Source organism: Onychostoma macrolepis, chromosome 05 (genome assembly GCF_012432095.1).
Source record: "Onychostoma macrolepis isolate SWU-2019 chromosome 05, ASM1243209v1, whole genome shotgun sequence".
NCBI classification, from domain to species: domain Eukaryota; kingdom Metazoa; phylum Chordata; class Actinopteri; order Cypriniformes; family Cyprinidae; genus Onychostoma; species Onychostoma macrolepis.
The window spans coordinates 27,524,563-27,550,043 of record NC_081159.1 but is presented as its reverse complement, the minus strand read 5'-3'; the positions used below and the strand labels follow the sequence as shown (position 1 = coordinate 27,550,043).

Genomic DNA, 25,481 nt, shown 5'->3' with positions numbered 1-25,481 from the left:
TAATTTAAAACTACCATACATAATATTGTGAAAAAATTCAGGGAATCCAGAGAAATCACAGTACATGTAGGGCAAGGCAGGAAATCTCAGTTGAATGTGCATGACCTTTGAGCCTTCAGATGGCATTGCATAAGAAACCGTCATGCTGCGGTGTTAAATATAACCACATGGGCTCAGAATACTTCGGAAGACCGCTGTCACTTAACACAGTCTGCCATTGCATTAATAAATGCAAGCTGAATCTCTGTTACTCTAGGAGAAAGCTATACATAAATTCTATGCAGTGATGCCGCAGGGTTCTCTGGGCCTGAGCTCATCTCAGAAAGTCAAAAAGACAGTGAAAATGTGTGCTGTGGTCAGATGAGTCCACATTTCAACCTGGGTAAAAAGGATGCTGAGTTCTCAGTCCCAAAGACCAAAGGGACCATCCAGACTTTCATTAGCGACAAAAGCAAAAGCAAACGTCTGTCGTGGTATGGGGTGGTATGGGGTGCAGCAGAGAAAACAGCATGGGTGACTGGGATATGTGCAAAGGTACCATTGACATGGAGGCATATATTGGGGTTGTACAGAGACATATACTGCCATCAAGATGACATCTTCATGGGAAGTCCATGGTTATTAGATCAAGACAATACCAGGTCTCATTCTGCATGTGCTACAACAGCGTGGTTCCGTAGACACATGTGGATGTGATGTGTGCTTGCAAAACTTAATTCCAAGATGATTCAAATGTGTAATTAAAAGGAAAGGTGAATTCACACAGTTAAACATGCCTCTGTCCCAACTTTTTTGGAGTGTGTTGTAGCCATCAAAATCAAAATTCGTTAATTATTAACATAATAAAATTAAGTTGGCCAGTGAAAACATTGGAAATTTCTTTGTACTTTAGTCAGTTAAATAAATGTGAAAGAGAATAAACAAATAACATATTCTTGATTTTATGGCATTTCACAAAATGTCCCAACTTTTCTGGAGTTGGGGTTGTATGTAAAATATCTTGTGGCAGTCTGAAAAGAAGATGGTAAATTTACTTTTGGAAGCTCAGTGCATTGCGGGTGGTTCTCAACAGTGTTCTTTTCTAGGACATCAAGAGGCAATAGTACCAAATACAGTACCAAAACAGTTTATTGCACACAATTTATTTATTTTTATTATGGTTTCATGCTCTCTAAGCCAATAATTCACCACACAAAACTCACTGTGCTCAGCACAAACACAAACCATGTTTATCTTCAATGCACCCCCATTTAATGCACTGCAGGCATTATTTTTCCATGTATTTTTAAAGAATGAGAGCATGACATCCTGATCATGTTTGACTGGATGCACATCCTATAACGTCAAAAACAATAGATATTGGAAACAGTTTCCCTATACTTGCAGTGAAAGTCAAATAATATCTGTCTGTTGTTTTCAATATGCTTAAAGACAAACTAAAACCTTCAGAATCATCAGTCCAACCATTTCTGAGATTTTTCTTCTTAAAACAGCAGTGTACCAAACGCATTTGTAACCAATCACAAACATGTAACCAATCCTGTCATCTTGCGAGGTGGGGCTTTTCATATCATTAGCGTTTCTACCTATAGACACTTTATATTAGGTGATTAGGGAAAACATATTCACTATTAACTAAGAGTTTTCCCAAAATAAACTCCTAATTTGCAGCATATTAATAGTTAGTAAGGTATGGGGTAGGTTTAATGGATCAAAAATACGGTCATGCAGAATAAGGCATTATATGTGCTTTATTAGTACTAATAAACAGCCAATATGCAATGTGCTTGCTAATAATCAACTTGTTTATAGTGAGAATTGGTCCCTTTTACTGGTGTTTTCAATTACTATGTACTTAAGTCCAAAATAATTCTATTATTTATATATATATATATATATACATACACATATATACACACACACACACACACACAGGCGACATTTGACTCCCGAGTCAGGGAGGGCAAGGAAAAAAAAAAGCACAAAAAAATATTTTCGGATGTATGCCTTAAAACAATGCACTACCATATTGCAATGCATTGTGTCAGTACAGCGCAGTGAAGAATAACTTAAAGAGGTTGCCTTTGTTTTGCCCCCCCAAATGTCGCCCATGTATATACAGTGTATATATATATATATATATATATATATATACACACACACACACACACACACACACACACACACACACAATGCAAAAAACATGTATATACACAAAAACTACATCAAATGATTGTACCAAATGATCAAGTGATTAATTCAATAGGGCTAATTTAATTTAAATGCAAATACACAGTAAATATAAGTGGGTCCCTTCAGTTAACCGAGTGAAAGTGGAGCTGTTGTAAATGAAGTAAAACAATTAATTTTAATCCTAATATTAGGACATTTTTAGATATGTCATTTTGATTACCAAATATGACTTCTAAATTAAGGGATCAAATTAGTGACTGAAAGGGGACTTCCAATACTGGCAGGCCTACTGTGCTTATTCTGCTATCCTGAATATGCACAGTTATATGGTTAGTTATATATTATGCAACCGCAGTCTGTGACCTTATGAGAACATATCCGATATTGTGATCCACAAGTTGACAACCGCTGGGAAACAGTATTCCACATAGTGTGATCTCTCGCATACTGTACATTTTGGCAAATGTAATATTCCATATTCACATACAAGCATACTGTATACAGCACAAAGAGTAGGCTGACGTACGTGCGCTAAGAACACAGCACACATGCCATCAAATACAAGCAGTATATAAGACAATAACTGAAGACGTACTGGTAAAATCACAAGGATGTTTCTGTAAATTATTACCTTAATCCTCTTTTTTAGCAGCAGCAGTCATATCATATTCTTTCACTTGCTTTGTCAAAGGCAACCTTTTGCCCCTTAATGAGGCTATAAATCTCATTCACTGTCTTTTAAGTATGACGGTAGCGTGACGGCATGGGGCTGTTATGGGTGAGATGATTGTTTCTTTGGTCACGTAGCTCTCATCTAAATCACCAGGACCTTTTTCCATTACAGGTGACACCGCTAATCATCACAGCACAAAAAATAGCATGTGCTCAGCTCATCCATTAGGCTTTAAGTGAGTGAATCAGCGTATAGATGGATGAAATACGCAGAAATGTGGTATGACCAATGATCTCAATCCAATGCAGGCATGTATGCACAGCACATGCAATACTTAACAGTGTGGGGTGAGTATATGGATAAGAGTGAAATGAACTTTTGTTTGCAGATGTATGGAAATGGATGCACTCACCAAATATCTCTCCATTCCTGGCATATTCTGTGACTAGATAGAGCATATTTTTGGTCTCCATGACCTATTGAAAGAGAGGAAATGTAATTATTCATTGCATGATTATGGGATGATTATGGCAATGCAATTAATACCACAAATCCCAAAAATCAGAAGAGCACAAGAGAATGACAGCATTTTCACCTGTCACAAGTTTTCACACTTGGCTTCAAGTGAGAAAACAATGCTACATCATTTTTTTTTTTTTTTTTGTGTGAGGCAAAGGAGAAGATGACAAGTGATTCACACTTAGTCAATAATATGTTATAGATATTATTTTAGATGCATAGGTGTAATATTTCACTAAGCTGTTTTCTCTATGCTGCTGTCCTCTCTGAGCGCACTTACAAAAGTATCATAGCATAACCTTGTCTTTTGGACATGTACCATGATATTGCCATCGCACTCTGAAGTACACTGGTGTACCATATTATAATACTGTGGTACATCAATGTAGCAATGATTCAGTAAAATGGTATACACAACTATCAAACATAAAAAAAAAAAAGTATGTTACTACCTCATACTATCAAAATTTGAGCTTGAGACTTTACACTTACAATACAATAACAATTAATACTATAAATATAATAATAAAAATATATTCATTTTGTCAATTAAATAATTGCACTAATATTTATTGATTATTATTGTTCTTTTATTATTATTTTGAATAATAATATTATTATTTTGGACACAAATCATTTTTCCCCCCTTATTTTTTTTCCAAACAAGTGAATAAGTGAACCAGTGATAATAATAATAATAATAATAATAATAATATGTATTATGATGTTACTGTTAATTAAAACTTGCCAAAGGAACAGAAAGCTTTCAAAAAACTGCTCAATGTATAATGTCTAATACCAGACAGACAGATCACAACATGAGCACTGCCTCTGGTAGAAGTAACTGGACTGCTGCTGATGCTGTATTTGTGTTGTGTAACAGCACAGGCAGCTGTTGATACTTTCAGCATCCAGGCCCAGAGTGACCTAAAAATCTTACATAACCTAACAAGACTAACCCTATAAAGCACCCGGATGAAACTCCTGGATTCAACAGTAGTCTCATAGGATAAATGCTAATACATGTGACAAATCAAACTGCTTGCATGGGCAGCTGATGGTTTATCACAAGAACACACAATATGCACGTTAATGATTATGCAGTACCTGGTAAAGCTTGATGATGTGAGGATGGTCCAGCAACTTCATGATTTCCACTTCCCTGTAGATCTTCTCCAGGTTCACTGCATCTAGCTGGGTCTTGTCTATGATCTTAATAGCCACCTGCAATTCAGCAAAACTGTAATGTTAGTTGTAATAAGCTTTTGTTATTCGTTATTTACAGTTAACAGAAAAATAAAGGAATTTATTTATCCACTGAGTTGCACTGCAATAATAAACAACAATACAATGAAACAGTAATAATGTACCTTTCTAAAAATCAAAAGACCACTTAGGCATATGCCATTTTTTTTTTATATGAGACTTTATAGTTGTAATACAGTAAAAAAAAAAAAAAAAAAAAAAATCTTTGCTCACAGACCGCTTCCTTTCTCACGTCTTACTTTACAGCACCTTTTAAAATTATGCAACTGCAACTGAATATACAGCTGTTCTACTAAGTGAGAAATAGTGGGAAGCTGCATTACTTGTTTGGTTTTATCTGAACTGATCTTGATTGCAGCTCTTAGTCACTCTACAACTCAAGTTCAGAGAGTAAACTGGCCTTTTTCATAGCACAACAACAATGTAATACTAATCCAAACTAATGACAGAGAAACAAAGGGCAGATCCAGCTAGTGCCTGTCATTTAAATAAAATACACATTACGCAATGCACAATTTAAGTACTTCATCTAGATAAACAACAATCTGAACATGCAAAAAATGCTTCCACTTATAATTTTCCACTGTGTCCTAGATATTAAAGGTCAGTGTTGTTTGTTTTGTTTTGATCTATTCAAGCTATTCAAAAATATATTTAAAAAAGCAATTCATATAAAACTCGAAAACATTTTTTGATTTTTAAATGAAAACATAAGTAAGAAATGCTTAAATGTTATATTTAAAAGTCTAATTAAAATGATTAAACATTATCATAAGTAGTTTTTTAGTGAAGAAATGAAATTTTAAAATATTAATATTTTTAATAATCAAATTTCTGTATGGCAAGTCAAAGTCAGTATGGTGACACCAACATGAAGGAATCCATAATGTCATGTGACAAAAATCAGAGGACCCCCTTTAGAGGGTTTTTTCTTTTAAATTTCACATACAGTATTTTGACTTTTTTTTATTTTATTGCAAGCCACATTTTGTCCAAGTCAAATGGAGTAACCCCAAGAAATTATAATAATTTTAAAAAACAAATCATTATATATATATATATATATATATATATATGTGTATATATAACATTAATATATGAACAATTTATTTGCACACATATTTTTTTATTATTTTTTAGTTGATGGTTACACCACGTGACATAATAAAAGGCATTGAATTTTTTCTTTGTGCAAAACTGTATAAACGCTTTTCAAAAATAACCGTGAATACAAGTATCACATTACAATTTGAGAACTTAGCACATGTGTTTTAAACTATATTTTAAAGATGTTTCCATTTTTCATCTCGCAGACCACATTTGTCACAGACTGAAATACAACTTCCAAATATTTAGGCTTAACATTTTCTATAGATCCTTCAATGATAAAAGTGAAAATGTAAGTTTTTTTGATTGCACAAACGCATGTGCATTGAAAACACTAGTGTGTGAGCGTGTGTATGTGTGTGTGAGAGAGAGTGTGTTACTCACCTCAGATTTCGTGATACGATGTCTCGCCAGCTTCACAACTGCAAAATTGCCTTTTCCCAGCGTGCGCTCAATATCATAAAATCCCACACGAACCGGAGCCCGCTGCGACGGCTTTTGGTCCTGGGCGGCCATGACCATAGTTTTCTAGTGAACTACTGGATAAAGAGGTGTGTGGATGATTTGGCCACCTTCACCTGCTCATACAGAGCAATTCAAGTGGCAGGTATGATTATGTCTCTAATGCCAAAGCTAAAATGCAAATTGGGCATATGGGTGCGAAGGGCTCCTGCACATGTCTTCGTTTCCAGATAAGGGCTCTACATGACTGAAATGAGAGCGCATTCCGCTCTGATGCTCGGCATGAGGAATGATGTTCTGGCGCTCGACATGCATTGACGTCAGTGCTGAAGGGATTTTATAAAGGGGCGGATCTCACAAAGCGGCTTCAACGTCCGCGACCAGCGTGTCACCAAGACAACCTTATCCACTGCGTACGTCAATCAGCGGCTATTGCAATCTCTACAAACACTTTCAACTCCGTTGCTTACATCTGACCTTCGAAAACCCAAATGCATTTCATTGTTTAGAATCACTGAAAAGATCCTGCACGCGACACCACACCACAAGTAAATATAAGTAGGGATTTTTATGCATTTGTGCTGCATGCGTTTTTCATAGACGACTGATTTTGCTCAATGCGTGAACTGCAAGAAAGAAAGAAATCAGGCATAGATAGCGAGAGATCTCTCTCTGTGCTTGAAATGCAGCTGACATCATTGCATTGCTTCATAATTTGAATTTATTTTATTTTTGTTTGTTTGTTTAACACCGCAGTGTGGAAAAAAGAACCCTAACAACAACAACTACAACATAATAATAATAATAATAATAATGCATGTTGTTATTATTATCCACTATTGTTGTTTTATATTTTGTGACTTTAGTGTCCAAAACGTTGACTAGTCAATGCACATACGCATGTAAAGATAATATTGTCTATTATGCATACCAAATGGCTTTGCAATATTTTCGAATAACAACTGTGATTACACATTAAATAGGGCTATTGCTATTTGGAGTGACTATATTATAGAACATTTTTATTTTTATTTTATTATTATTATTATTTTTAAATAGGCTATATATTTTCAAATAAATAAAATATGTTTTAAAAGGCATAAAATCTTGTATTTTATTAACATATATTTGTACATTTATTTAAACATCTGTAGATCTGCACATCTACGGAGCGTACAGTGCTCTGAGCATGTTGTCAGAGAGCGACCCCTGCTGTCAAAAACGCTTACTGGTGTACATAAATATAGATAATGATGCCGAAATATGGAAGTAAAAATATTTAGTTTCAACTTCATTCATCTGTTTTTTGTTTATTAAGGCTTCACATCACCGCATTCACATTCCGATATTTGCATATAAGAACTTGAAGGATGTTTGATCATTCATTATTTCACAGGAAAACACAGTCTGCAAGAGATTGTCACATAACTGAGCCCCATACAGCACATCCAGTAAAAGCAGCATAACAGCGTCATGCAAACCAACCATTGAGGGCAAAACAAGCTATCCGAGCATCTCATTCTGATTTGTTGAGCAGCTCGTTTGTAACATTGTACCACCTTTGAGTGTTCATCCTCCAGAATTTGGCTTTAAGATGCATTCAAAACTCCTAAGTGTTACTGTATTACTGTTATAGATATTTTATGTGTCATAGGAGCATATGAAAACTAAAATAAAAAAACAAACAAACAAACAAAAAAGAAACTACATCTGATAATCATATGGGACCTGCAAACTTCAGATGTTGTTGCACTGAAAGTCTGACTGAGAGTAAATTAATGGCAGATCTGCAGAAATCTGGGTATTAGTTTCTCTAATCAGGGTTATTATAGTTTGAAAATAAAATTAAAACCATAAAAATGTAGCCTACTTACCTTAACGTAATCACTAACTGAAACAAAATATTAAAAAAACTCAGCCAAAGCAACAATCATCATTTTTGTTTAGTTTAAGTACTAAAATACTATAACTAAATAAGCTAAAACTATAAACTAAAACTTAAAAACTATATTGATAAAAACCCCCTAAAAAATGCTAAAACTTTAAATAAAAAATAAAATGAAATGGAAAATATAAATAAAAATCGAATTCAAAACATTAACGAAAACTATATTAACAGAAACAAACTAAAGGTTTATGAATGATACTAAAATAAAACAATCTCTCTCATTCATTCAATACAGTACAGGGTACACACATCCAGGCCTCTTTTGAGCTCTAGCGTCCTTCTGATTTGATAACCTATACTGAAATATAGATAATATTGGATATCTGGCACCAAGGAAATACTCGGGTAAGACATCAACAGCTATTATCATTTTTACGGGAGAATATGCAGTTAAATGCTAATGTTCACCTTTCATATCAGTAGCCATATAATTCATCCATCCATCCCTGGTCTCTGTAATATCTCCCACTTCCACGGCCTTGCAGCGTGTCATACAAATCGTTGGTCACAAAGCTGCTCTCAGTGCTGGCCAGTGTCACAAAACCACTTTCAGTGTCCCGGCCTGCCAAGTTGTCGTAATCTCCAGGTGGAGTGTCTGGAGAAGAACCCAGGAAGGAAGTGTTCTTGATATCAGGCCGTGTGCCGGTCAGGTCTGATTCATGCTGCCTTCGGATGACATTATAGACGTCAGGGCTCGGGCTGTTGCATCTTTCTCCAGCGGCCCAGTATCCTGGCTCCTTTGGAGGGGTCTCAGTCTGTTGTTTCTTCCTGCATGCATAAATGATGTTGTATGCCATCAAATTGATCATATTTAAAATGCTTCTGAACAGAAAGAGAGCAGTCAAACAACGCACCTCTTTGTGAACAGCTTAAAGCAGAAAACACTCGTCGCCACAATCAACAGCAGCAGAAGTGGGATGGTTGGCAGCACAATGTAAGCGATGTTAAGAACGTTGTCTGAAAGACATGCAACAGGACATTGGTTAGCTTGATCAATAAAGTCTTTGTTTACACTTCTTTTCAAAGTTTGGGGTTGGTAAGATTTTTTTTTTTTTTTTTGAAAGAAGTATCTAATGCTCACCCAGGCTGCAGTAATATTGTGGAATTTTTCCAATATACAGTAACATGATTTCTATTCTAATATATTTTCAGCAGCCATTATTCCAGCCTTCAGAAATCATGCTAACATGCTGCTCAAAAAAAAAAAGAAAAAAAAAAAAATCTTATTATCATCAATATCTCATTATTATCAAACAGTTGCGTTGCTTCTTTGCATTCTTTGCTGAATAGAAAGTTCAATTTATTTTTAATATAAATCTTTTGTAACCAGCGTTGGGCTAGTTACTCAAAGAATGTAATATATTATATACATCTGGCAACAGTAATTAGTTACACTACTAGTTACATTACTTTTTCTTCACGCCCCACAGAAGTTGTAACTGTGTATCTTCCACATAAAATTCTTTTAGAATGTTACTAACAACATATTTCTGCCTCATCATTTGACCAAAATCTACATTGGATCGCAGTCAGAAGTTATTACAAACAATCATTTATCTCATTAATTTTCATGTGTAGCTTGAAGCTAATTGTAATTTCTCCGTTACCCATATACGATTATATTTCATTATGTATTTGATCAAATCACATAAGTTTGTAAGAAACTGTTTAATTTTCCAAAAAGATTTTTATAGTAATATAATCAAGGTATTCTATAGTCTTTGATATAATGTACCACATGCTGATCAGAGGGATGTGGGTGGGATGTAATGCCAGAGTAAATAGCCACAACTTACACAACAGATCCAGATCATCTTTTTTCCTGACAAAATCAATATAATGCAATATTTCTATCTGCTGAATGTAAGCTTTTCCATATTCCAAGCTTGCCTGCTGCACTGAGGACATCACGTGCATGTGCGAGTCATGAAAATAAATCTAGGAATTATTTGATTGTTGGATTTTAAATCAGCGGGGTTGAGGCATCAAAAGCAACTAAGTAAGCTGTTTTATGGAAAGTAACTGTAATATTATTACTGAAATCATATTAGTAATTAGTTACACTACTAGTTACTGCAAAAAGTAATATTATTACAGTAACTAAGTTACTAGTAACTAGTTACTGCCCAACACTGTTTGTAACACTATGCATGTCTGGAAAACATTTAATCAATTTATTGTGTCCTAACTGGAAAGTTTTTTTTTTTTTTTTTTAGATTTTACTTTAAAATACACCAGGTATTCGGTTAAGTTTTAAGTCAACACATAGTATACCGTAAACAAAGTTGTAAATAAAACTCCAATAAGAGTATATTTTACAATCACCATATTACATTTTATATACTACTTTTACTTAAATATTTCATGTTTCATTCATTGTTCCACACCATTTTTTTTTTCAATGTACAGTGGGGTCCAAACTTCTGAGACCACAATATGTCTAATTCTATTTCAATAGACATTATTGCAAATTATACCATCAGCATAATCATTTGAATGAAAACTTGCATCATGATTGAAGATGATCCAAAGAGCAGCTTATGCTTCAATGGAAGCAGGAACATCTGATCGTGTCTACGAAGAGTCACATGACCAATTATATAAGTTTTACTTCATTAGTGACGTAGAAATAGTGCAGAAGCTGAAATATTTGTCTTTTATTTGCATCATAATTCTTTTTTTAATTCTTTCAAAATCGTAAAATTAGGTTTACTCCAGGTATTTCAGGTTTGAATTTTAAAAACAAATCTCAGATTTTAGAACCCATTGTATTGTGTTGGTATTCATGTCATGACAGTCTTCAACCCTGTCTGTGAGAACAAGACTCACCTGGAGGTTCAGATACGACCACCCTCATGCCATCATCCTTCTCTGTGACAGAGGGGTTTTGGGGTATTCTGGGTGTCGGAAGAGCACCTGTAATGTATGTGATATAGGTTTTATGGTATTATCTAATGTAAGACATCAATACAGCTGCATAACAAATAGAAAAAAGTATAAAACAAACAAACACATAAATAAACCAATAAATGCAGACTTTCCCATATTCACACAAAATGGCACAATAAAATTAATCCATCCAACATTAGGCCAGTGGTCCTCAACCTTCTTGACTCAAAGGGTCTCCTTCATTCAAAACAATATTTGAAGCAAAACAGAAAAAAAAACTTATTTGGCAAAAAAAAAATATAAAATGTATTTTTTTAAATTAAGAAATAAATGCCCAATGTAACATATATGTAACATGAAAAATTTATCATAAACGCCAAATTTATCAAAAATGTCATTTATATGTAACATTACAGATCTTTCACAAGGAGGGGTTGTATTTCAAAAATAACTGCAGAAACATGTTATAAGTGGTCCATTTGGTCTGTTTTATAAGCCCTATAATTTTTCTATAAGGAGAAATAAGGCGATTTTCTCAATATTTAGATTTTTTTGCACCCTCAGATTCCAGATATTCAAATAGTTGTATCTCCAAATATTGTCCGATCCTAACAAACCATACATCAATGGAAAGCTTATTTATTCAGCTGTCAGATTTTGTATAAATCTCAATTTTGAAAAATTTACACTTAAGATTTAATGTCCAGGGTCACACACACACACACACACACACACACACACACACACACACACACACATATATATATATATATATATATATATATATATATATATATATATATACTGTATATATATGATTCCTCTGTGTCATTATAGCTAATGTGGTAATGTGGACATCCATATTCTCATAGAATTAGAACAATTATTAAAACTTCATAGTTGTAGTTATAGTTATTGTCCTTGTAGTGCACAGGCCTTTTTTGGGGCCCACTGGGAAGTTGTTGAGGCCCTCTACTGGTTGAACCAGGCACTACAGTGAACCACTGCAATAGGTATGCTTATTTAAAAAAATTGTTTTAACAAAATTATTTGTACTGATTATGCAGAGGTACTGTATTAATATAATTAAATTAATTAACTTTCTCAAGCACAATATCCCTATAGCTTACCTTCAAATGTTCTATTTTCTGCAGGAACGGGTGCTGGAGGTTTATCTGAAACATCACATGAAGACCATGGTATCATATACTAAACACTTAATGTTCTAGGAAGCTGTAATCAAATATTGCAACTAATAGCACTGAAAATAATACTACAAATATTAACTTTTAAATAAATTTCTACATTTTCTGAAGAAAATGTGAATGGTAAATTAGCACCCCTCAAATCTCTATAATATTCTGCTCTCCAGATATGTGGTCTTGTCTGGAATGTAAGCGAGTTGGATTTTCATGCTTTTTTTCATTGTGAACCAGATGGAAATCACAAGCCTAATTGCTTTGAAAAATAATAGCATGTCTGTCTTAACAACGCTGCACTATTTGAATGTGTCATTCATGTCTGTAGAAACAGTGTGGGATGTGTTACAGTATGCTGAATTTTAATGCTTAGTATTGGGGGTTTGTTCAGATCAATGAGCTATATCATTTGTAATCTTAAGTGACCAAGAAATCAACTGAATAAAACATGCCTTCCCAACCTTTGGTGTACTTGCAGATAAAGTTGTTTTTGGTTTCACAATTGTCATCATTCCACTGGAACATGTAAGGTCCACCCTGACCTGGAGGAGCAGAGGGCTGATGGTACATCACTACACACACCTCAAACCCACAAGAAGGCTCATCCCAGTGCCAGTTCCTGTCACACACAAAACAATGAGCGAAAGCACCTACAAAGGACATGTGTCTAATGTGGCTCTCACCACACCTGAAGGTTGCTCGGCTTCCATCCAGCCAGTAGTATTGAGAAGGACAGTCTCTGTTTATCTCCTCATAGCCTTGATCCCTACGGAGCCCGATCCAGAAGTCTCCATCTGATGCTTTCAGTTCATGGATGAAGGTCTCTATCAGTCTCTGCTCAGTCTTAGACTCAATACTGAGAAGGTCTCCACCATCACTCCTGCAGGCTCGACTCGCATCTTCAAAGTTGAGTTTACGCCGAGTGTCTTGAAAATAGGCGATTTTATAGCAGGGCTTCTCAGTGCCACGCTTGCATATTTGCTGGCCTTGAGAGACACATTATAGATGTTAGGAAAGTCAATGGAATGTAAAATTATTTAAGTTTTAGCCTACAATTCATCTTGTGTACTTTTATTTGGAACGCTTAAGCACGGTTTTATTTAGAACAAACAATGTGTTCCTTTCCACTGATCATAACAATACACTACTCTGAACCTCAGCTTACAAAAGACTGTGTTAGAAAAACAAACCACATTTTGAAGCACTGAAAAGTCATTCTGTACTCTGAGTGACTGTAAGTACAAAATGTCAGCTATAATTGTAAATGGAAAAATGGAAAATCTAATTATTCATGCACAAAGCCCTTTAGGTACACATATTCACATGTATATATTTGATTATTTTTTATAAAGCATGGGTTTTTCAGACAATCCGCAAATCCAGGGACTCCCAATAGGCTATAAAAAAGCGTTTTCCTTTCACAAAGAAAATTAATAACGTTGTGTGGCGAATGACAGATCACCACTTGATGTTCAGTTCACTGAAAACGTGGCCAGGGTGTTCAAAGAACCTTTTCCCTGAGAGTGTAAATATTTAAAGATAAAATGAAATGCAATTATGATTATGATTACATTTCGCTCTATGGATGGAAATATGTGGACATGGGATGAGATGGAGCTGTCATTTCATTCAGTGAAAGCCATTAGTGTCTGCGGCAGAACATACCTCTGGGCTCGTAAATGTCTGCACCACAGGGAGGATAGACAACACATCGGGTTTACAAGTGGTGAGGAGAGAAAACAGCCACTCTTAAAGCATGATCTAAAGAAGTCACTTCCTATATTCAAGCATCTCTTTAAAATTAATTAAACAAGAAACGATTGAGTCGGTTAGCTAAGTGAGTGGGGAAAACTCCCCAAAAAAACAGAAAAAAGTTATTGCAAAATCTTTTAAAATGACCATAGAGAACTGTTTCTATATTATTACCAAGAAGGTTGTCAATGCACACGAGACACTAAGGTAAAAATGAAAATATGTCAAAACTTTTTCAGCTTAGAAAGCTTTTCTTTCTAATATCATATCTATAGTTTAGTATTTTAAAACAGTCGAGTAACTTACCGCCCAGAAGCTCTGACGCGCACGCGGAGACGCTGAGTAAAACCAGCACGCAGCCACATTTTCTCATCAATTCCATTTTATCACCTTTTATCAAACTTCCATGGGACTTAAAAGTAATTTCAGGAAGACAATGAAAAGCCAATAAATAATAATAAAAAAAGAACATCCAGCACCAGGAGAGCTTCGTTTAGTAGAAACCGGATAACCTGCCCCGTTATCCGCTGAAGTCTTTGTGAACGTCCAGAGCGAGACGCGCGCGCGTGACCGAACGCTCAGACGATCACAACACGTCATCAAATGACAGTAACTAACACGCCATGGGCTTTTTGTAGATATCAACACGTAAAAGATTACAATTACACAGTGCTACTGGTCTTTAGGCTATATTTTTATATTTGAAGACAAACCGACAGTTTTTATAGGCCTATGATAAACACATATTGTCTAGCTGCATTGTAAGAAAACATCTTATACATTGCTCTGCTTACTATTCTAAAATTACACATTATGTTCTTTAATATCATGAATATGTTTACTGGAGCTTCTGAACTTCTTTCTGGTCCTCTTCCACAGATGATGAAAGGGTCTTTGGAGCCAATCTACACAGAACAAATGATTTCAGGGTTTTCAAAATCCATTTGGTTTATTATAGAAAACTTTATTTGAATTTATTTCATACAAAAGAAAATGCATTTTCTATTTTGCATTGTTTTAGATGCAGAAAACAAGTTCATCTGAGCATTATTGTAATATGTGTCATGCTTCCACATTTAACTTAATGTTGCTAGAAACCAATCTACCAGGCTAATGAAAGTCTTCCTACATGACATTAAGCAAAGGATTTTGCAATGATGCATTTATCAGAAAGGGAATTGTTTTAGATAATAGGACAGGTAATCAATGCAGGTTTGAGCTGTCTGTACAGAGCAGAGCAGAAAAGATCAGACAGATTTCAGATCAATATCCAAGCCTCAATATAAGCTTAAGTTGGTCTTCCAATAACCCTTCATCACTGGGTCTGGAAATCAATTTTAGTAGGCTAGGAATCCATACAATAATGAAAATGTTAGAAACTGTCAGTAATTTTCCTCTCTTTCCAGCTGACAAACCATTTTGCCCATTACTAGTTTACCTGTTTAAATAATACTTGAGGCCCTGTGCTTTTCCCTTTTATAACTGGCTGTGATTTACAGTAGCAGCATCAGCGGAATAGCTACCCTTTTGCTGTCCACAGCAGTAAATTACTATTAAGCACACAATTACTATTACTTTACTGAATGCAGTAATACATTGCACTGTACCATCACCTTTAATTGTGAAAAGTTTACTGCGCTGGTGTCCATAAGTCGCAAAAGATACAGTGAAAGAACATTTTCCAGATGAAATTATAATCAGGTATGTTAATCTCTCACAGAAAAGAGAAATAACATACCTTTTTTCCACTTGGTTGCCTTGTCTTGTTTTGTTTCGGTAGGAAATAATCTCCTTCTGTTGAGAATATACATCAAAACTGTATCAATTCTGCATGACATTAAAACAAGGGACTAAAAATGACATACAAATTTAAATCAGTTTTAGTTAAAATTTTAATTAGATATGCTTACCAAGGCTGATCAAAAGTACAGAAAAACAGTAATATTGTTTTACAATATATTTTTTTTAAGTAATGTAATACATAACATTAAAATTCAAAATAACTGTTTTCTGTTTTATATATTAATATTTTATCCTCATTGTCAAATGATTCTCAGAAATCATTGTAAATATTGGTTATCGTCATTCTTATTCTTCTTTTTATTATTAGAAACCTTTTTAACATTATAAGTCTTTACTGATACTTTTGATTGATTTAATGCATCCTTAATCTTAAAAAAAGATGGCATATGTTTGAACAGTGAGGTATGTACATTGTAAACAATATTTTTTTAACTTAAAGATTATTGTGTATGTAAAGAAAAAAATTCACATGTAATTAACTTGCCGTTTCTTTTATTTGTGAAATTTACTAGCAATATCTGAGTGAAAATATTTTATTTATAAAAGTATTTAAAAAAAAAGTGTATGTATATATACTGTAAGTACTGACACCTAAATTTGAAAACTATTACCAGTATCATAAAATATGTAGCTCTGTATATTATACAGCTAAAACTGATGCTTGATGCTTAACATCAATCCCAGCCACCAAAATGAATAAACACAACTAAAACAACTGACTTCAGTGCAGCTTGTATTAGGCTTGTGAGGTACTCAGCAGGGGCTGGATAAAGCACCACCACCTCATAATCATCAGGCTGCTCCCCAGAGAGACATCAAAGTCTTGAGGAAGCCCACCCCTCCTTTTCTCCCCTCCTCTATAGGGGAGGATGCCCTAAGAAATGCTGAGGCTCTAGGGAAAAAGTGCTGAGGAAGGGAGAGAGAGCACTCTAATGAATAAGAGAGAAATAAAACACTTGGCTGTCTGAGGAACCCTGTCCTGCAGCATCCAAATATGCAGTGGCTGTGCTAGCAGAAGACCCGAGACGAGGTTTAGGCTGATATAAACTGAATGGAGAGACCTGAGCGGATGTTTTAAGCTAATGGGGCCAAGTACTTCTTTCCAAGTACATTTCTTACCTTAATTCGCTCATCCCTCTGCTTTTTCAGAAGTGCAATAATCTGCTCTCGTTTCTTGGCCTAACACAAAAATAAAATATGTAAGTAAATGCACAGCCAGGGTACACTGCATAAAGGTTGAATTATAATACTATCATGAAACTAAAACTATTTAAGCAAACATTATTTTAGAATTACTAAACATCAAAGTCATTTTAGCATTATGTAGCCTATAGTTTTTATTCAGATTCATTATTATTGAATTAGCTATTATTTTCATACTTTCAGTTTTCATTTTAATTTTAGTTCAATCTTTTGGGAATTTTGTTGTGTTTTTGTCATTATTATTATTATTATTGTTGTTATATACTATTATTATTTTAATATTACTATTTAGGTCTAATACAGTGGCGAGAGAGCTCAGTGCGCTGCAACTTAAGAAAACACATGCAAAAAGACAAAGCACCAGCAAATTAAGACAAACATCTTCATCAGTTTAACAGCGCATGTGCTGCAAATACTCACAACACAACTAAATACAGAAACACACCGCAAATAGACAACCAAACATAAAAACACTCTGCAAGTAGCACAGACCACAACAGGGGACCCTAACAATGCGCACAAAAGTTAACCATAGTTTTATTATAGTAAAAGTGAAGTAATCATGTTTATTTTATTTCATAGTGACTTTTAGTATAACCACAGTTGTACAAATACCATAGTTAAATGGTTAGTGTGGCTAATTTACCATGGTTTAACTATAGTAACCATTTTTATATATTAATAAATATATATAATATATAGGCTATTTATTTATTTATTTTAGTAGTAAAACCATGGTTGATTTTTGTAAGGGAAGTTGTAAAAGCAGCCAGCTTACATAATGTTTCACGGTTACAGTAACTGTGTATTTCGTCTGTTTATTTATAGAATAATAATATAAAAAAAAGCTAAGGAATCATATAATCAGGATGTTAAAATAAACAAAAATCTCACCTTTCAGAGCAGACATTTATAAGCATGTCCCAGGTTAATCACTTGTTGCAGTTCCCTTAAACATTGTCGATGTAGTCTGTGAGTATTTTCAGTCCATTCGTATTTGGTTAGGTTGTGAGTATTTGCAGCACATGCGCTGTCAAACTGATGAAGATGTTTTCTTAATTTGCAGTGCGTTGAGCTCTCTCGGCCACCATAGTTTAATTTATATTTATTTCAGTTCAAGTTTCAAGTTTTATTTGTTTTTATTTAATGTTGGTAACCACACAGTTGATGGTATATAGCTATTGAATTCCATAGTATGGAAAAAAAAACAAAAAAAGAAGAAAAAAAAGAGGAGTAAATGGCTACCATGAACTGTTTGGTCATATCCATACAGGTTTGGAATAACTTTTCCTTTTTTTTTTGTAAACTATCACTTTAATCTTAAAATAAATACTAAATGAGAAATGTTGGTTTACCAATTAACTTAACTGTTTCCATCTAATATTTGTATTTTATCTCAGCTTTAGTTCAGTCAACAAAAATGGTTACAATTTTTTTATTAATTATAATAGTTAATTAATTAAAAATAGTTAAAAAAATTAATTAATTGTAAATTAAATAATACTAAATATATACAAATGCACAACCAGGGCACATTGCATATATCAGTTACTGAATTTATCTACCAACACCTACACTGATGCCCATCTGTAAAAGATGGTGCATGATACATACACTTTTACTGAGTATAACAGCACTGCTGAATAGGCTCAGTTGTCTGAGTATAGCAGTCAACAGCTGCACTTACTAAACAAGCCTCATAATTTTGATTTAGCGCCCATAGTTTCTGGCCGCACTTAATGTCATTTCATTAAACCCATTACATGCTTGTACACTGTAACCATTTTTCAAGCCAATGTCATTTTATGGCAGGTTAATCAGTTATAATAATGTAATGTAATGCCTCTGTTGATTATTATCACCCAGTGTAAACATCTGTCATATTGCAATCTGCTAAAACTCATACAACTAAATCAAATGGAGTTGTGGAACAGTACAATACATCGGGAAAATCACATTACAGCAGACGGGAGTATGATTACATTTTCCCACATTATATTAAACATTACAATAATTGAACAATATAGAACAGAGACTTTAAGGCATTTTTGACAGGGCAAAGCCAATTTTTATGAAAAAACCTCCAATGAATAAGCCTTCGATTCAGAGGTTTTGGGAATGAGGCTAATTAGCTAAGAGTAATCTCATAAAATGGATCTGTCCTCCAGAGGGCCATCCATCTTGGGGTTTCCAGGTTGATTACTCACAGTGGGAAAGCAGACATTACAGAGAGGGCACTGCCCACCGCCCTGATGAACATGCTATCTTCAAATGCAAGGAGATGAATGACTGACCAGATTGTGAAGAGCACATGGAACACCAAGGCTAGAGTACAACACATTGGAGATGATTAACTGTACTGGTGCAGCACTATAATCTACAGTACATAAGCACAAAAAACAAACAAACAAACAAACATTATTATAATTTTTTATTAATATTTTGAATTAGCTTTTTTATAAAGAACTTTGAGTTTTCATTTTAATTACAATTTTACTAATTTTGTTATGTCCTTTTGCACTTTTTATTTTTTATTTTTTATTTGAACTTTTATTTTATTTTTAGTGCTTCAACCTAAACTAAACAAAAATGAAAAGGTTGCCTTAATTATTTATTTATAGGTTTATTTCAATTAACAAAGATGTTTTAATAGTTTTAGTGTTATTTTTAATAACTTTGCTAAACTTACAGTTTTTATTAACTGAGAGACTCCATGTATTATGTCTTTTTTATTTATGTCACACCGCAGGCAGCAGGACCATTTAAATTAAACAGTGATGGCAAAAAAAGTGATTCAAATGGTATAAATTTAGCAACCAGCTAGAACACATTTCCTTTATACATATACAGTGATGTCCAATTGATTAGGAAATAAACTGAAAATTGTAAAATATCATTAAGCATTTTTATTTTCAATAAAGATATTTTTAGATTATAATATTCTGCACTATTAAGGTGACTAAAAACAAAATTTGTGACAAGTGTACTCCTTAGATGGTCAGATGCACTTTAGTACACATTCCATTGAAGCTGAATATCATGCTGGAGAATAAGATAACCAGGTTTTTTACGTATTGTGGAGTTCACACAGCTGGAGTGCTTCTCTCATTAAGGGCTCTCACTAAGACATTCTGACATTCATGATAATTTTTCAATTTAACTGTTATACTGATTAAAAAATAAAATGATATTTTCTCTGACATGTGGACCCCACTGTATGTAAATGATTTTACCCTAGAATCGTGATACTAAATAAAAACACAAAATTCATAGATATATCAACTATTATTGAAACATTTCAGCTTTGTATGATTATAATGATCCAAGTCTATATGAAAAATACTGAAAATTATATTTGGACATTTTGCATAATGTGAGCCCAGTTTTTATTTTTTATTTTTTAGCTTAATGCTCACAGTATGCTTAGGTTCTGTGGCAAGTGCAGAATCTTTAGTCTGTAAAGCAAAATGTCAAGTTTCTTGCCCCAGCAATGCCCGAAAAGGGACAAATCAATGCTTCCTTCTGCTTATACACAGATGAATTGATCTGCAAGACCAGTGATTTCCTGCTAATCTGATTAGTAGATGTGGTTAGTGCAATGTTGGGAGAGAAAGTAGCTATGCGGAGAGATTCATCACCGCACAAATGTAGGGCTTAAGAGCGGTAAGCAGGCTCTTAAGGATTCTGCCTGCTGGATAGCATTACGACTGACTCCTCTGCGAGAAAATTTACACGAGTCAGACAGCAGTGGAAGCCTTTAAATTAAATCTGCAGACTTATCGGATACCTCTGTTTGAAAGCATTGAACGTGTACAATCAATCAGAACAATAACTGCCGTGTAATATGAAGCACAGCATATCAGGTGCAGGATGAGCAAGGTTTAGGGCTATGAGTGTGTTCAGATTCCTAGCATCTAACTATAATTAACATGTAATAGTGATACTTGCTTTAGTACCATTAAAAACTTTATATCAGAGTTCCATTTTATGTTGTGATCTTAAATTATCTGGGATGCTCCCTCAGAGAGTCTTTTTGCTTATGTGGCTGTTGTTAAACTGGTGAATCCAGCCTGCCAGATCTACACTTAGAAACCCCGTTGATCTCACATCATCTATCATTAGAGATCCATAACAGCCCTCGACAGGCTGGCTCATTAGCTCTTTATGCTGTAATGCACTGTCTAGAAATACAGATCACAGCAAAGGGAGAATCAAGACAGAAGCAGGGGCCATCTAGTCCACATTATGCCACATTTCTCAATCTTTCTTATTGTTTTTGTTTCTCAGAAGTGCTAATTACCTTATTAAATCAAGTCCTTTTACTTGACATTCTTACATGTGCAGTGTATTGAGTTTATGGTCATTCTGTTTAAACACACAGCAGCTGTACTACACATACGTTTCAACTATCCTAAAGAGAGCTGTCATATGTGACCCTGGACCACAAAACCAGTCATAAGGGTAAACTTTTCAAAATTGAGATTTATACATCATCTGAAAGTTGACTAAATTTGACCCTGGACCACAAAACCAGTCTTAAGTCGCTGGGGTATATTTGTAGCAATATTGTCCTATCATGACAATCATACATCAATGGAAATCTTATTTATTCGAAAAATTGACACTTATGACTGGTTTTGTGGTCCATGGTCACAGATAAGCTTTCCATTGATGCATGGTTTGTTATGATAGGACAATATTTGGCCGAGATACAACTACTGTATTTGAAAATCTGGAATCTGAGGGTGCAAAAAAAAAAAAAAAATCCAAATATTGAGAAAATCGCCTTTAAAGTTGTTCAAATGAAATTCTTAGCAATGCATATTACTAATCAAAAATGAAGTTTTGATATATTTACAGTAGGAAATTTACAAAATATCTTCATGGAACATGATCTTTACTTAATATCCTAATGATTTTTGGCATGAAAGAAAAATCTATAATTTTGACCCATACAATGTATTTTTGGCTATTGCTACAAATATACCCCAGCGACTTAAGACTGGTTTTGTGGTCCAGGGTCACATATTGGAGCTGTGGTGCAGTGCAGCACATGTGCCCACAATATGTACAGCAAGTGCCATTGTCTGCATAAAACCATCTGTTAAGTACAATATTCATTAAAATACAGAAAATAAAATCTCTAAATTAATGAATTAAAATCTACAAATTTACATTTAACATTTTTGTTCACTACCTCTTAACAATCAACTTCACTTTGTTCCATACTTTTTTCCCTCAAGAACCTTGTTGCACGGATTTTTTTTTCTTATTATTATTTTTCAAAGTGCTTTGACTCCTTAAAAAGGTGATTCTTTGGTAGGGATGTTGTCCGACTTTTTATTTTATTTTTATTTATAGGAAAGTCGAGTGTAGATGGGAATGTACAGGTAAGAAACATCTCTCCTTGGGACATGACTGAGGTTACATTCAAAAATGAGACCACAGCTCATACAGTTACAGTTATGCTAATGCTAAATAAGTACATTTATTGTTAGGGGATTTAAAAGACTTGGCTGATTGATTTGACTGCACTGACACTATCGGTTGATAACAAAATTTGAACTGAATCCAGCTGAATGCAGAAACTATTGTTTTTTGTGGAGCTGGTTTATAGCTGAATTGATTTTTTTTATAATGGACAAATTTTGCAACAACACTGTTATTGAACTGACTTGAGCTGAATAACAACATTATTGCCTTCTGTAGAGCTGATTGTAAGCTGAAGTGAACTTGTTTTATAATTTATTAACCTTGCACAGTTATTGAACTGAACTGAAATAACACTGAACTATATATATATATATATATATATATATATATATATATATATATATACACACACACACACACATAGCCTAAAGCCCCGTTCACTATAAAGATAACGATATTAGCGTCCACACCAGCGAAAGATATGGTCTGTTTATGCTAAACTCACGCGCGTCTGCCGCTTTAAATTCTGGAGCTAGTTATAGCAGGATGCATTCTGATTGGATGTCAATGTTTGTATCGTTTATCAGCTGGAAAATAAAAATCGTTCTGAAAGTGATTCCAACGATATCGTTTCTCTGTGCCTTTATAGTTATAGTTGTGGTGTGGACTCTGCTATTCTTTAATATTGAGAACTTTATCGTTATCTTTGGCTAGTTATCGTGCTTGGTGTGAACGGGCCTTTAGTCTACACACTCTTTATACAGAGATACAGCCCGGTTTCATGAAAATGCGATCAATAACACGAATTAATTTTTTTTTGTTTTTTTGTATTTACGTGCTATTTATATGCAGAAACTGACTTTGGCGTGTATAGCATACGCACGTGTTTGACATCTGCGTGCATATAATACGCACCTACACCACACCCCTAAACCTACCAATTGCGTATCATATGCACGCCAAAGTCGATTTCTGCGTATAAATAGTAAGCCATTGAAACGCACATTCATGAGATCGGGTTAATGTACCACTGAGACCTCACCATCTCCATGTATTTCTGTCTCTCCTCTTGCTTTTGCTTCAAGTAAGCATCCTGCTGGATTTCCTCATCCCTCTCTACCAAGGAAGCAAACAAACAGGCCAAATTGTAGATTATACTTAAGAAAAATACAATACAATAAGCTCAGACAAACACCTATACAATACTTACTTGACCATGACGCTTGTTTTGCAGTAGCATTTGTGGCTAAAAATAAAACAACAAAGGATTACTCTTCTTTATCTGGTTTTAAATTCTTTAAATGTGTCACCAGAAAGTTTGAACCATATTTATATAGACCTAAACAAGCTCTGGCCCTCGAGGTTCACATAGTCTTGTTTTATGATTTTTATCTTATGATTTTACTGCTCGTTCATACAAGTTTGCAATGTAACGTTACTTCAATAGGCGTTCGTACTGAACGCCACACTTACAGCGCGGGGTCTTCGCAGCTCTCAGCCGCTGCCTGATATCAGCTGAAACGAGTCGAGACTCTATTGGTGGCTGCAGGGAAAGTGAGTTCCAGAAAACCTTTGCATATGCCACATCTTCTTGCGACGCTCCATCAAATACTGTATAACGTTTGTCGATTTCGGCAAGACTGTCTAAAACCTCTTCGTCTAGTTCTTCAGTCATAATAGTTAGCGAGCTTGCTGTTCTAGCAATAGGTGACCAGCCATGTGTGGATGTGTTACGGTTGCCAAGGTGACCAAACGCTCCCTAGTAAACGGAAGTAAAGAATTACCGAGAAAGAAAGGAGGACTCGAGATCATAGATATCTAATAGCCTACTACATCCATGCTCGAGATATTCATGCTTCTTACGGGAATACTACTACTACTACTAATAATAATACAAATCTTAAGTAACTTATTGTTAGTTTCTGTAGTTCTACTAATAGCCTATTAGACGAGACAATTTAACGGACAATATTTAAAATTAATTGTAGAATGTGTTTTCTGAGTAAAATGTATGAATGACCGAAAAATTTACGATGAAAATCTGTAGCCTATAATACACAACTTGCACAGTAATATTGTTACCCTACACTTAGCCTAAGTAGAATTTGTAAAGTAATTATTATTTTAAGATTTTTGTTTAACACTGTGCAGTGTTTTTTTAATTTTTTTTTTTTTTTACAAGTAGGCTATAGTCTGGTAATAGTAGGCTATATCAGCATTATATAAAAATGAAATACACAGCTGTAAATACAGGCACCAAACTAAACAACAACAACAAAACAACAAAAAACAAACAAAAAAACAAACAAACCAAAAACAGCGCGCGCGCGCGAGAGAAATATTTGATAGGCTATAGCCTATATATAATCAAAATAATCAAAAAAATTAGAACGGTGTGGCATTGTTTCACTTTATTTCATTTTCAGATGTATGCATTACAAATTTTACTTCTCAAAAAAACAGTAAAAACACGCTGTTATTATAACGTTGTTTTATAACTGGCCTTCACCTGGTAGTGAGGTTAGTGATTACTGTAAGGATTGTAATCAACTAACTACACTGCCTGATGACCACACAGTATATTCTCGGGAAGGGTCCAATTCCATCATTGATTTATCCTAATGTCTCCTGCAGAACAGAGTTTTTTTTTTTTTCCATTTCACAAAAGATGGGCTTTACAAAAAAATGGAAATTACAAATAGACCAATATGCCACATAAAAACGGAGAAAATCATTTTATCAGCTCTGTGTTTCCTTGTAGGCCATTGTGTTGGCATTATGGTTAGTGATTATAGTTTATATAAAACAATCAGCTAACAACACTGCCTACAAACCAACCCCAACAGGTCAATAGACATGAATCTGTTTGTACCATGTAAACCTAAAGGAATAAGACAAACAAACAAAAAAGTCAGCAAAACAATAAAGATTTAAAATGTGTAGTCTAATTTAGTACATACCCAAGTCAAAGAAACAAGTACTATCCACTGATTACTGAGACATATGAAATAATCATTTGAATCTTTCAGTGAGA

At 34.4% G+C, this 25,481-nt stretch overlaps 3 protein-coding genes across 7 annotated transcripts in view; all 3 read right to left on the bottom strand.

Annotated features, from left to right (window-relative positions):
• The window catches only part of sik2a (salt-inducible kinase 2a), a 35,951-nt gene extending 29,381 nt beyond the window's left edge, over positions 1–6,570 (bottom strand). For 2 of the 3 annotated variants that reach the window (XM_058777254.1, XM_058777255.1), the window contains exons 1-3: positions 6,143–6,567; positions 4,493–4,609; positions 3,279–3,342 (exon numbers count right to left, since the gene is read on the bottom strand). In XM_058777254.1, the coding sequence (XP_058633237.1) occupies positions 3,279–3,342; positions 4,493–4,609; positions 6,143–6,280 (319 nt within the window). In that variant the 5' untranslated portion in view covers positions 6,281–6,567. Of the gene's footprint in view, positions 1–3,278; positions 3,343–4,492; positions 4,610–6,142 lie in introns of all 3 variants that reach the window. The other variant, XM_058777256.1, reaches the window with a different exon arrangement.
• Positions 6,571–7,514: 944 nt separating this feature from the next.
• layna (layilin a) lies at positions 7,515–14,480 on the bottom strand. Of its 2 annotated transcripts, XM_058777695.1 has the most exons (8): positions 14,315–14,480; positions 13,922–13,939; positions 12,945–13,242; positions 12,718–12,875; positions 12,188–12,232; positions 10,998–11,084; positions 9,023–9,125; positions 7,515–8,936 (listed from the first exon to the last, which is right to left on the bottom strand). In XM_058777695.1, the coding sequence occupies exons 1-8, from the start codon at positions 14,478–14,480 to the stop codon at positions 8,585–8,587; spliced, it is 1,227 nt and encodes a 408-aa protein (XP_058633678.1). In that variant the 3' UTR covers positions 7,515–8,584. The 2 variants fall into 2 exon arrangements, with proteins under 2 accessions (XP_058633678.1, XP_058633679.1); XM_058777696.1 differs by lacking the exon at positions 13,922–13,939.
• Positions 14,481–14,778: 298 nt separating this feature from the next.
• On the bottom strand, positions 14,779–25,481 carry hoatz (HOATZ cilia and flagella associated protein). 2 transcript variants are annotated; one of them, XM_058777698.1, is made up of 7 exons: positions 25,408–25,481; positions 23,921–24,206; positions 23,658–23,693; positions 23,490–23,563; positions 16,931–16,990; positions 15,747–15,802; positions 14,779–14,913 (listed from the first exon to the last, which is right to left on the bottom strand). In XM_058777698.1, exons 2-7 carry the CDS (start codon positions 24,120–24,122, stop codon positions 14,847–14,849), a joined length of 495 nt encoding a protein of 164 aa, XP_058633681.1. In that variant the 5' UTR covers positions 24,123–24,206; positions 25,408–25,481; the 3' UTR covers positions 14,779–14,846. The 2 variants fall into 2 exon arrangements, with proteins under 2 accessions (XP_058633681.1, XP_058633682.1); XM_058777699.1 differs by lacking the exons at positions 14,779–14,913; positions 15,747–15,802; positions 16,931–16,990 and adding an exon at positions 18,823–19,339.

Coding starts and splice junctions, on each gene's coding strand:
- layna (XM_058777695.1), bottom strand. CDS start 14,480: ATGTTCTTTTTTTATTATTATTTATTGGCTTTTCATTGTCTTCCTGAA. Junction 9,126..10,997: donor GGTCGTATCTGAACCTCCAG/GTGAGTCTTGTT, acceptor CATGTCTTTCAG/ACAACGTTCTTAACATCGCT. Junction 8,937..9,022: donor TTTAAGCTGTTCACAAAGAG/GTGCGTTGTTTG, acceptor TTATGCATGCAG/GAAGAAACAACAGACTGAGA.
- hoatz (XM_058777698.1), bottom strand. CDS start 24,122: ATGACTGAAGAACTAGACGAAGAGGTTTTAGACAGTCTTGCCGAAATC. Junction 23,564..23,657: donor AAAACAAGCGTCATGGTCAA/GTAAGTATTGTA, acceptor CTTCCTTGGTAG/AGAGGGATGAGGAAATCCAG. Junction 15,803..16,930: donor AGAGGGATGAGCGAATTAAG/GTAAGAAATGTA, acceptor TATTCTCAACAG/AAGGAGATTATTTCCTACCG.